Source organism: Pinus tabuliformis, chromosome X (genome assembly GCF_031772625.1).
Source record: "Pinus tabuliformis cultivar Carrire ecotype Pingquan chromosome X, CPIR1, whole genome shotgun sequence".
Lineage (NCBI taxonomy): Eukaryota > Viridiplantae > Streptophyta > Pinopsida > Pinales > Pinaceae > Pinus > Pinus tabuliformis.
Genome location: NC_142308.1, coordinates 91,175,488 through 91,187,210, shown reverse-complemented (window position 1 = coordinate 91,187,210; position 11,723 = coordinate 91,175,488). Strand labels below are relative to the sequence as shown.

General features: G+C 36.4%; 1 protein-coding gene across 6 annotated transcripts in view; it reads right to left on the bottom strand.

Annotated features, from left to right (window-relative positions):
* Positions 1-1,564: 1,564 nt before the first annotated feature.
* LOC149138542 (uncharacterized) overlaps positions 1,565-11,723 on the bottom strand; it is a 66,373-nt gene continuing 56,214 nt past the window's right edge. For all 6 annotated transcript variants that reach the window (XM_089447237.1, XM_089447238.1, XM_089447241.1 and 3 more), the window contains 4 exons: positions 2,666-2,804; positions 2,383-2,499; positions 2,182-2,287; positions 1,565-1,899 (listed from right to left, as the gene is read on the bottom strand). In XM_089447237.1, the coding sequence (XP_089303363.1) occupies positions 1,742-1,899; positions 2,182-2,287; positions 2,383-2,499; positions 2,666-2,804 (520 nt within the window). In that variant the 3' untranslated portion in view covers positions 1,565-1,741. The remainder of the gene's footprint in view (positions 1,900-2,181; positions 2,288-2,382; positions 2,500-2,665; positions 2,805-11,723) is intronic.

The following is an 11,723-nucleotide window of genomic DNA, read 5'->3' as shown; positions in this document are numbered from 1 at the left end:
TGGTATGGTAAAGCCGCATAGAACACAAGAAGTGGGCTCTGTTTTACCTTTTTTTTCTTTTAATTTTTGTCTTAGTTGGGCACCAGCCCAGAATAGGTGCCCAATATTAAAGCCTATGGCCCTATTGTTGCTATGCAATTCATGATAATGTTAAATTCTTAAAGTAAAAGAACTTTTACTTAAATTTTTAACATTACCATGAAATGACTATAGATGTTTGAGAGTGGTTCCGACCTCATTGGATTTCATATGAAAAAAGTAGAATTTTAGGTCTCACTCAAAATCTAGTAGACTAATAAATTTTCAGAATTTCAAGATTGGGGGGATTGTAATGTTTCCATTGGATTTTATCATCTATGAGGGTATTGAACTAGTATTTAATCAAGAGCCCTGCTATTGCTATGCAATTCATGATAATGTTAAATTCTTGAAGTAAAAGGACTTTTACTTAAATTTTTAACATTACCATGAAATGGCTCTGGATGTTTGAGAGCGGTTCTGCCCTCATTGGATTTCATATGAAGAAAGTAGAATTTTAGATCTCATTCAAAATCCAGCGGACTAATAATTTTTCAGAATTTCAAGATTGGGGGGATTGTAATGTTTCCATTGGATTTTATCATGTATGAGGGTATGGAACTAGAATTTAATCAAGAGCACCAATCCCTCTATGTACCTTGATGTTAGTGGCATTGATTATTGAACTCCTCTATCATGATCCTACTAAAAAAAATACCCATCACTCAAACAAAATATTGAATTGACATGCTAAGCTTTTTTTATCTTATTTTAATGCTTAGAGGGTGATATTGATGACGAAGATCCCAATATAGGCAAAGATTTTGATGATATGTAGGTATTTGTTGTAGCATGATTTTTTTTGGATGCTAGAGGCCATCTAGGTCTTGTTTTTTGATGTATTTTTGGTTCAAAGATGGATTGCACTCGGTGTTATTTTGGTTATGTGCACCCTTACATGCTCTATAAATGAGAACTTTTTCTTATTTGTGTATAAATGGTTTGGATTCAGATGGATGCACATGAATATATGTGGTTTTCTTTAAAATTTGAATATTTTGTGTTTCTGGTTGACAGTTATTGATCCATTTTTTTCACTGGTTCCAGTCCGGTTCATACTGATTCCCGGTCAGGGGTGTTTACCGGTTCAATGACGGGTCTGGTTCTGATAACATTGGTCAAAATACAAACTTTACCAACATAAGAGCCAGCAAAAATCATGATCATCTCATTTCCAAGATCAAAAACGTTCATGGTCCTTGTAGATGGAGACAGATATGTTGCAGAACAACAAACTATTTTCTACATATTCTACACCACTGAATGCTAAATGAAAATTTGATGGAAGGAGATAGCATACCAGTAAAACAGGGAAGGGCCCTCAAAGATCTAATGTTGAATTAATGATATAAAAAAAACTTATTTTGTGCCTGTGATGACTGGACTGCAAATTAGTTTAACAGCATATGGTAAAAAATAACAAGTTAATGGCACTTTTGCCAATTCATATATACTAAATGATAAATCACTGCTGCTGCTTCAAGGATTAACAAAAAGTTCCTCATAAAGCATTTATATTGAAAAGTCGCCCTATGTTTGTATGTGACCAAAAATTATCTGAAATGTGAGAACATTTCGAAAACAGGACAGTTAATAATATTTCAGTTATCGTGAAAGATTGTTATATAATATTAAACTGTAATCATTTCAAAATATGAACAATTTAGGAGACTCTTTTCATAGGGTCCGCATTACTTTTCCTTGGAAGTAACTCAGGAGGTAGAAGAGTTGGTATACAGCAAGAAATTCCGATAACAAAGAGCACAAGAAACCCTACCCACCAGGCATGAATCGGTATTCCATATATTAGTTCATCACAAACTGCATCCAATATTGAAAAAACATTCAAATTAATTCCCCAAAACAACAATAAAGAGAATGAACTTGAAAACCAAAGGAATAGGCAGTCTCATGCATCTATATTTGCAAGCTAGTATCCATTTCAAAATTTTGAAAGAATTTTTTATCTTTATAAATGCAACTAACACACAAGATTTATCTATGATATAAAGCGAGCAAGAATTTACTAAATTTTCTTTAGTATTGGAGATTAGAAAGTAAACTTTTCTGGAAAACACTAGCAACAAAACCAGTTTCACTTACCTATGTTAAATATAACAAATTCTTGCTCCTTCAGATGGGATTTGGCAACAACACCGGCAGGTTGTACTGAGACAAAAGCACAAATCCTACCATGTCCCGAAATATCCTGCAAAGAAACAAAACAAGAAAACGTTCAGCGTCTAAGGAAACCCCAAATATAAACCATTTCCTATAAAACTATGTCTGAGCGTCTGTATTTACCGTCGAGATATTTTCAGCCTTGAATATGAGCTTCTCTGTGTTCAACAATCTTCTTCCCAAGTTGGACACTTTAGTAGAATTATCCTTTACAATTGCAATAGAAAAGCTAGCCGGTATCTGTCTTTGCCAAGTCCAATAGAAAGACTAAATGACCATGTTGGAACTTGAAAGAAAATTGCTACAGTCAAAACCAATGTAAATTTCTATTTATCCTCGTCTCTCTTTAAAAAGAAATATGGACTTTCGTTAAATTCCCAGGGAGAAGGAAGCCCACTAAACATACGGTGGCTGGATAAGAAATCTTCACTTCGTACCACCTCAATGCTTTTAGGCCATGTAGTTCATATATGCTCTGGCCCATGTTTAATTGGAGAACTTCCTGTGTCAGCTCTTCCCCAACATTTAATATTCGTGTTCTTGATCTGCAAGGTCCCAAAAGGGAACCAGTGAACTTAAATTGATTATCTTACAAAACTGGATAAAATAATACCAAATCTATGCATACCTAATAATGAAAGGGTGCATGAGGAAAGATGATATCAGATAAGGAGGAATTATTTTTTGTCTATCTTTATTGGAAGTTTTAGAGATGAGAACTACTAAAGAGTTGAATGTACTGTGCCAAAAAAGAAGGATCATATGCACACAAACACAAACACCCCACATACCCAGATAAGTATATAGCATCAGACAACTTAAGGTTTGCAGTATATACTATGCTTCCTCCTTTTATTAACTTACCCAAGGAATGATTGACGTAGCATCAAAAAATGTGTACAACCAGTAAGTATCAGTTTCCCATCAGATAAGAAGGCATAACCCTTTGTCAATCTTCACTGGATGCTTTAGAATTGAAAACAAATAAAGATTCATCTCCTATGCCAAGGAAAAAGGATCATATGCACATGCACACAGAAACCTTGCACGCCAAAGAGTCTATGGCATCAGACAACTAAGGATTTATACTGCAGTCCCTCCTACTTTTCACTCTCCCAAGGAATGATTGATGCAGCAATAAAATACTATTTAATACCAAAAAATATCAATTTCTCATGTACCAGCCTCAGAGCCTAAAGAAGTCAAGATTACTTGTGACAGTACCATAGAAAGTATCACCTTATATTCAAAAATTAACAAAGGCTCGCAGTATCACACAGTAAATTTCTGAATCAGGCAAATTTAAAATTGTACAACTGGAAAGCACATTTTGGGCTTTAGTTTACAACTCTTCATTGAAGCTGCCTAGAACTTAAAAGCATTTTACGAAAAATTACTCTAATGGTAGAGAAGATTGCCTGGACAAAAGATATAAATGTGTCTGACAAAAGCTGGTATTCTGTAAGGAAAGAAACATATTTATGGCACAGAGAACTTCAATTCATGAAAACACTGACTATTCATGTACAACAGGTTGGTAGTGACCACATGTCCAAAGCTGAGCAGAATCACATATTATTCCCTCAGCTGAAAAATCTGCTTTCAAGTATACAATAGGCAAGCCTGCAAATATAACTTAATGAAAAACCAGATGCCTGGCCAAAATGTCCATATGAGCCTATCATTCACCTTAAATTGAATTCCATCACCACCACTTTTCCCTTGTTTATAAGATAGAATGAAGGGCTTCGTTAGCAAATTTTGTCATTTATTAGTGCAAGCCCTTTGTCCAGGAGGGATGAATTGGAGGGAGAATCTATATCTTTGATTCGGGATTCTAAATATAATCTCTATTTGGTAAATGCATGCTAACAAAGAGTTCTCTCAATATTGAAACAAAGAAACTTTTTTTAACATCACAAATTTTCAGCCCTGTAGTAATCAAAATGACTGCAGAAAACCAAGTGGCTAGTAGATAGACTGATAACATTATTAACAGAATGAAAACTTTAAACTGAAACATTTTAAGTACAACAAAAAATTTCAGGACACTGCTTTTGTTGTTATTTGAAAAATGTGCCTTATATTTACAGAAAAATATTTACAAACAGCAGAGCAATAAGTGGGAAGGGTAAATACAATGGGCATCATAACCTCTTCCATAGTGCTACTAATACTAAGAAGACATCAAAATAAGCTATGGGATCTAAAGACTGGGCATCTTTGATCAACAGAGCACCCTTAACTAGGAGCTGATGGTGTACCTCATCCTGCCATATAGAACAAAAAGCAGACAAAGAGCTAACGTCCTGTTCAAAAACAGACTTACACCTACTCTTCCATAGAATGAATCATGCCAAAATCCATACACACTTGCATATCCCAGAGAAGGCAGTACAAATTAGAGAACAGCAATCTCCAAATAATGCAGAATGCCAATGAACCATACCTTGAAGCAGAACTGAGTACTGATCCTTGACATATCTCCGGTAGTGTTTGGCAAACTGACACCCAAAATATGTGCTTCACAGTCTGCAAGCGAGAACAAATAGGACAGAAGCTATCAGAAAGCCCACTCTTGACCAACTAAGCCTGGGATGGGACCCCTTGATAGATCACTACCAAGCAGAACTCTTAGCTTATAAGAAAGTCAAACCAACCAAACAATGTGAAGCTTGTGTACCAATCTATCCTTCTAATCAATGGATACCCACCTTGCATTGAGGGTTGAGGATCAAGGATAACAGATGTCTCTAGTGAAGCACTGAATACATATGATGAGAATCATACCTATGCAGCACTCTGCCAAAGCTCCACTCCCAATCTCTCCAATATAGCTTAAGCATCCAAATATTCATTTGAAGGGGCCCTTGAATGCTTGGATACATTTTCCTCTAATTCAGGTGCTTTGGTCACTGACCACAAGACAGATTTCTGGTTGGTTGGGATAGATTCACTGCTGGATTGGATTCTAGCAGCCCAGACATATCTTCGATCCAGTGTCACTGTGAGGCATCTGGGTATCCCCTTTGCAGTGGGGTCACTAGTATCTATGTGGGATTGATGTCTTCTTCAGGCTTCTCATGTCTATTATAGTATTATGTCTCATGCAGGTTCCCTAGCAGGGATTAGTTTCATCGGCTTGAGCAGATTCTGCAGTCATACTTGTGGTCAAGTATAGTGGAGAGAGGGGCCTTCCTTTGGTTCCATGGGAAGTTTGTACCATGCCCAAGGACGAGGACGACCTTGGTTTAACTGACGTTGCCACTTAGGGCAGCATTCTTTCCCAAGTGTGTGATGAGGTGTCTCAAGGGTTCAGCCCCTTGCCAGGTCTTGTTACTGCATTGGGTGATGTCTTCTTAACATACAGGTAGAATCCAAGGGGCCTTCGGTTTATTATCTTCTCACGTCATTTATTTCAGGTTCCAGGCTCACTCACTCATCTAGCTTGTTATCTGGAGCTGCAGGACTCATGGTTATTGTGTTGCAAAGATGCCTCTTTATCAGTCCTGCAGTTTGAGCTTGAGAGGTATCTTCTTCAGGGTAGAGGTATTGGATTCAGACACTTGTTCCTCGAAAGATTGGTTTGATTGCCCCTGACCATCCCTCAATTATAGAGTTGAGAGTACTTATCCCAGATTCAGAGAACACTGAAGTTTCAAAAACCAAAAGCTATGTTTAGCAGACTAGTGCTTTATAATATAAATCCTGTCATTGGAAAAACTAATTCAGTGATAAAATATAGCAAATAGACTGTAACCCTCAGACAAACATAAGTATGCGATTTTTAGCAGCCAAATATATAGAAGTGAAGCTCAGTTTATGCTTGATCAGTCAGTATATTAAATTTTGACGAACTTATCCCAAATATACTAGGTGAGGTATCTGATCTCTGAAGTTGATTTCAGTGAGAGATAATGAATACAATATTTCAACAGTCAACTGAAAACTTTGGAGTCGATAGAGATATTCTGCTTTAATGTCTCAAGTTTCAACCATCCAGGCCATTTACAATATGGTCTACAAGAATAGCTGATTAAGGGAAATTTGTCCTACAATTATTGATGATCTTTACAGTAGTCCTGTACTAGTTGCCATGTACTCCTTATAATATCAAATTTCGTCTCCTAGCTGAAATTACTTACCACATATGATTGAAAATCCACTCTTGTTTTTTGCACTGACAGTGATCACGTGAATTTGTTTACTCTGAAATTACATAGGATAAACTGGTAATAAGTCCTGCTGGCTGTAATCTTTAAATCAATAGATTTTATAGCATTTTCTGAGGAATTTTACTCTAGTATTTGATAAAAGCGTAGGTAGAACCGTAGAGAGGAGACATTGTTAGAAGGATGCTTCCATTTATTATACTCTTATTCTTAAAAGGGATCGTAAAACACAAAGTTGAAGGCATGCATTTTTATCATTTACTAATGCTATATTTTAAACTTTATATTGAATCAATTGAGTCCTCGTGTTTTCTTTCGCAGTAGATCATTTTCAGATAAGTTTTTTTCACATCACATTAATTGTCTGGAAGCCTATATCAAGAGAAGTAGAACTCAGTGGTTGCTTTACAATGCACATGGTAGGAGATGAAGAAAAGAGTAGGACGAAGGACAGAGAGCAATGAAAAGGTAAACACTGCATAGCATGCCTGATTATAATTGTTATTGGTTTAGGACGAGAATTTGCGCAGTAGTTATCTGAAGAGGGATTCTATACCAGATACATGAATGATGTCAAAGAAAAGAAAAGGATCATACAAAGGAAACCACTGAATTATGAAATGCATTGGGCAACAAAAAGGTAAACACAACATAGCATGCCTGATTATAATTGTATCGGTTCAGGACGAGAGTTTATGCAGTATTATCTGAAGAGGCATTCTATACCAGCTACATGAATGATGTCAAAGAAAAGAAAAGAAAAGGATCATACGAAGGAATTCATTGAATTATAAAATTGCATCTTGTAAAAATTTACATTTTAAAATATATGTTTTGAAATGCTCCCCAGCAAGCCAACTGGACCAGGGACTTCTGTTTGCAGAGTAGATGGAATGAATGGCTTAATTAGGCCCTACATACTTCTATCCATTTTCCTGTACCGATGATCTTTGCATGATTGCTAGTTGTATAAATATGTGTTGTGCTGCCACACAAGAATCATCCTGCTAAAGTCATGGTCAGTAGTAGGTAACCCAACAAATTCCTATGCAGTTAATGGGGGTGTTACAATTTCTATTAGAAAAACTTTATTGCACCCTGGATCATGATAGAGACCTCTCGGATGACCCAGAATAAAAGGTTAAATCTTGTAGTAATGATCAATATCAGTAATCAGTTCACATTGACCAGATATTTTCCTCTAGTTAATGCCTTTTGTTTTAACAAGAAAGAGGAGGCAGTGTGTAAAAGTCTAAAGATAATATCAATAGACATATTGTAGTAATAAATTCACGAATCTTAAGCCTAAATCATGGTTGGTAATTTAATATTTGATAGATATGGAGAAAACTAACAATGCACTATTGAGAATGAAAATAATATAGGTCCCAATAATGAAGCTTTATGGATTTTGTTGTTCTATGTACCCACATTGTTTTAGTCTCCATCAGATCTTCACAAGTCCTTGTCACACTTGAGCATTGTCATGCGTAGCTTTTAGTAGTACTTAACGCACTAGACTTTTCTTGTGCAACCAATACTGAATGTTCCTCATGCGAGACCCCTCTCATGAAATTGGAACTAAACTATTGCCATAACAAACATCTAGTGACTGTGCCAAAGTAAAAAGGTACCAATGCATTGTTGGAATATTCAACAACACTGTTATGAATATAATTCATATAAAAATAATAAATTAATGTAAACAATAATAATCATAATAAGGTTAACTAAATAGTCATTAGTAATGAAAAGGCATGTCTTAAAGACATGACCATTCATTGAAGAGGCACTTGCCTAGGTATATAAGCAGGCCTCATTTGTAAGATTCACATCATCTCATCAATTATTTTTATATAATATTTAGTATACAATTACTTGCCCTACAATGGATGTTCTTGTCTTTGAAGTATTCTGAAGATTATTGCTGCAGAGACGAACTTTGTTCGTGACATTGGTATTGGAGTTGTTCGATTCTCTGGTTGTTAACCTGCTTAAGAGAACTAGTCTGATCTGGCCTTTGACCATCAATCCTCCGTCAACCTTATTGTCATCGCCACTTAAGCGTTTCACTACACAAGTTTGAGTTTCTCCATTTTTGCCAAGTGGCCCTTGGCCATAAAAGAAAAATAAATAAAATAAATAAATTATATATTGAAAAAGGAAAAAAAAAACAAAAATAAAAAATTATATAAAAAAGGATATTAAAAAAAATATTATAAGAAAAAATTATATATATTAGAAAAAAAATCTCACTTCCTCACCTCCTTCACGGATTTGGGAGAAGATCTGGAACAAGGATGCGCTTCCAAAGGTCAATACATTATGTTGGGAAATAGTGCATGGGAAAATTCTAACAACATAAAACCTTAGAAAGAGGAACATCCATGGTCCTTCTCGTTGTGTCCTCTTTGGCAAGGTGGAGGAAAACAAGCATCTCTTCTGCCAGTGCCCCTTCACGTTGGAAACTTGGAAAATCACCCTGCAACAGCTAGCTCAAATTCACAACATACCAATGGTGATCCCAGTATCCCTTCAATAGAAGCAAAGATTCTTTAATTATGAGATGTTGGATGGCAGTCCCCAAATACTTATGTTGGTCGATATGGTCATGTCGAAACCAAGAAATATTCAAAGATAGTAGAATCTCCCCATAATCAATAGTTATAAAAGGATGCAACTGCTTTTCGAGGTGATCCCTGCTAAGGGATTTAAGAATCTGAATTGGTCAATCTCAAGGCAGATGAAAAAGAGGGGCTCAAGATAAACAAACTGCCAGATCATGCTGTTAGCTACATGTCCTATAAAATTCCTTCCTTTTGTATTAGGTTGTCTGGGGAAAGATTTGATGAATGGCAACGAAACCTGGGCAAATCACAACCCTTTTTCGATGGTGCATCAAAAGGCAATCTAGGGGAGGTAGGAGCAGGAGGGGTACTTTTCAACCCCGACGGAAAAATAGAAACAAGGTATGCATGGGGATTAGAGAATGCTACGAATAATCAAGCTGAAGCCTTATCTCTCTAGCAAGGATTAAAGATTTTTATATGCAAAGGTCTGTGGAAAATAAGTATAGTTGGAGATTCAATGACCATTATTCAAAGGTGTGCCAAAATTAGGCATCAAAAAGACTCCAAACTTTCTCATACTCTCCTGAGGATAGGGACTCTTCTAAATAAATTAGAAGATTATGTAATATCCCTTTCAGAAATTTTGTAGTATTTTTCTAAGAATTTTCTTTATAAAATTTTATGCCGACATTTTCGCCAAAAACCCACGAAATTACACCAAAATGCACCAGTAAATAGGAACCCAGAAATTATACAAGCATGACAAATACATTGACAATTTGCAAAAGTAAACCCAGAAACTCAAATAACATCAGAAAATGCAGCACAAGGAATGACTCAACTTTATTTATTATAATATAGCATGCAAAGTACAACTGGAAATATCTGAGACAAAATAGGAAAGATGATAGTTGAGTGGACCTCCAAATATTTTGCTGCTATGTTGATCCTGATCTCTCAAAACTCCACAACGGTTGCACTCTCCCTCCAACAACAACTGCCACTGAATCAACTAAAAGACGATGAAGCACCAATTGAGGACCTGAATGATCCTCACTCCAATATCCCTGAAGCTCTATGAAACTCTTGGATGAAGTCTCCTCAAGGAGAGTTGGGTTTTCGTCCAACACTCAACAACATACTAAGTTCCAAGAGAAGTTGGGAACTAAGTTCTCCAAACCTCACCAATAGAAAATATCAACAATCCAAGATGTCCCCTAATGGCCTCCCCCTCTTCTTTTATAAATCTGATGGACCCCTCTAGAAACTCCTATTTTATTATTATTTTAATCATTGAGCACATTTCCCTCTTTTATTTCAATTAAAATATTCTTTTTAATGTGGGAAAATGGTAAATTGGCCACCATGCCTCCTCAGGTTACCGAAAATCACTTCTAACTATCCCATCCAGTAGATCTTCTCATTCTAGTTCCAACGAGCTATTACACTAAGGTGTTCCATCAAGTATTCCTCTCGGAATGCCACCTTAAGCATAATTAATTGAGTTAGGCCCAATAATAACCATGTTTTTCGAAAGTTGTCGGAATGCAACGGAATGAAAGGCAAGTTGTGCAGATGATGGAATATGCCAAGTGAATGCCATTGGATCCCATAGAAACTCCTCAAAACCCCATGAAACATCTCCAAAAGCCCCTGGGCCCGCTGATGAAGTAAACCTACACCTATGACCTATCTACCTCCAACCCTGAAAGTCCATCCTAACCATGCCATAAGGAACACCAGAAAAAAGAACATCACAAATTATAATTTTTTCCATGTAAAACGAGAGAATAATCGGGGGGTAGATTATCGATCCAATAGAGGCGTTGCCCTGGATCAAGGGATTTTGATAATAGACCAAATGGACCCCCAAATACACTTTGTCGGATCTCCCATGACTGAAGACTCTCGAAATATGACCTCGGGTGATGATTGGAATAATTCGAGCATTAAAGCTATCAGACCAATATCTCCCATCATCGGAAGAGATATAGCAGGGTTGCGAGGGAGCACCCCCGTCCCCTCTCACTCCCGCTCCCAATTCGCGCTCCAAGCGAGAGCGCTCTCCCTAAAAAAAATGCTCCCTGCCTTTTCGAGAGCGTTTAGCCTTTTTTGCAAAAAAAAATTGCAATAATGTTCCAAATGCAATTTTTTTTTCAAAGAAACAAAGAAGTTTTGAGTGGGGCAGCTTTATGATCAAGCCTATGGCCCTAGTATTGATATGTGATTCATGGTAATGTTAAATTCTTAAAGTAAAAGTGACATTCTCCTTAATCTTCATTTTCGTCTTTTTAGTTAAATTTTTAACATTACCATGAAATGACTCAGGATGTTTGAGAGTGGTTCCGACCTCATTGTATTTCATATGGAGAAAGTAGAATTTTAGATTTCATTCAAAATCTAGCAGACTTATCAGTTTTTCAGCATTTCAGGATTGCAATGTTTCCATTGAATTTTGTCATGTATTAGGGTATGGAACTCATATTTAATCAAGAGAACCAATCCCTCTATGTACCTTGATGTTAGTGACATTGATTGTCAAACTCCTCTATCATGACCCTCCTAAAAATGTACGCATCACTCAAACAAAATCTTGACTTGACATGCTATGCTTTTTCTATCTTATGTTAATGCTTAGAGGGTGATATTAATGACAAAGATCCCTATACAGATACAGAGGTAATAACAAAGATACCTCTAGATATTAATGCTTAGAGGGTGA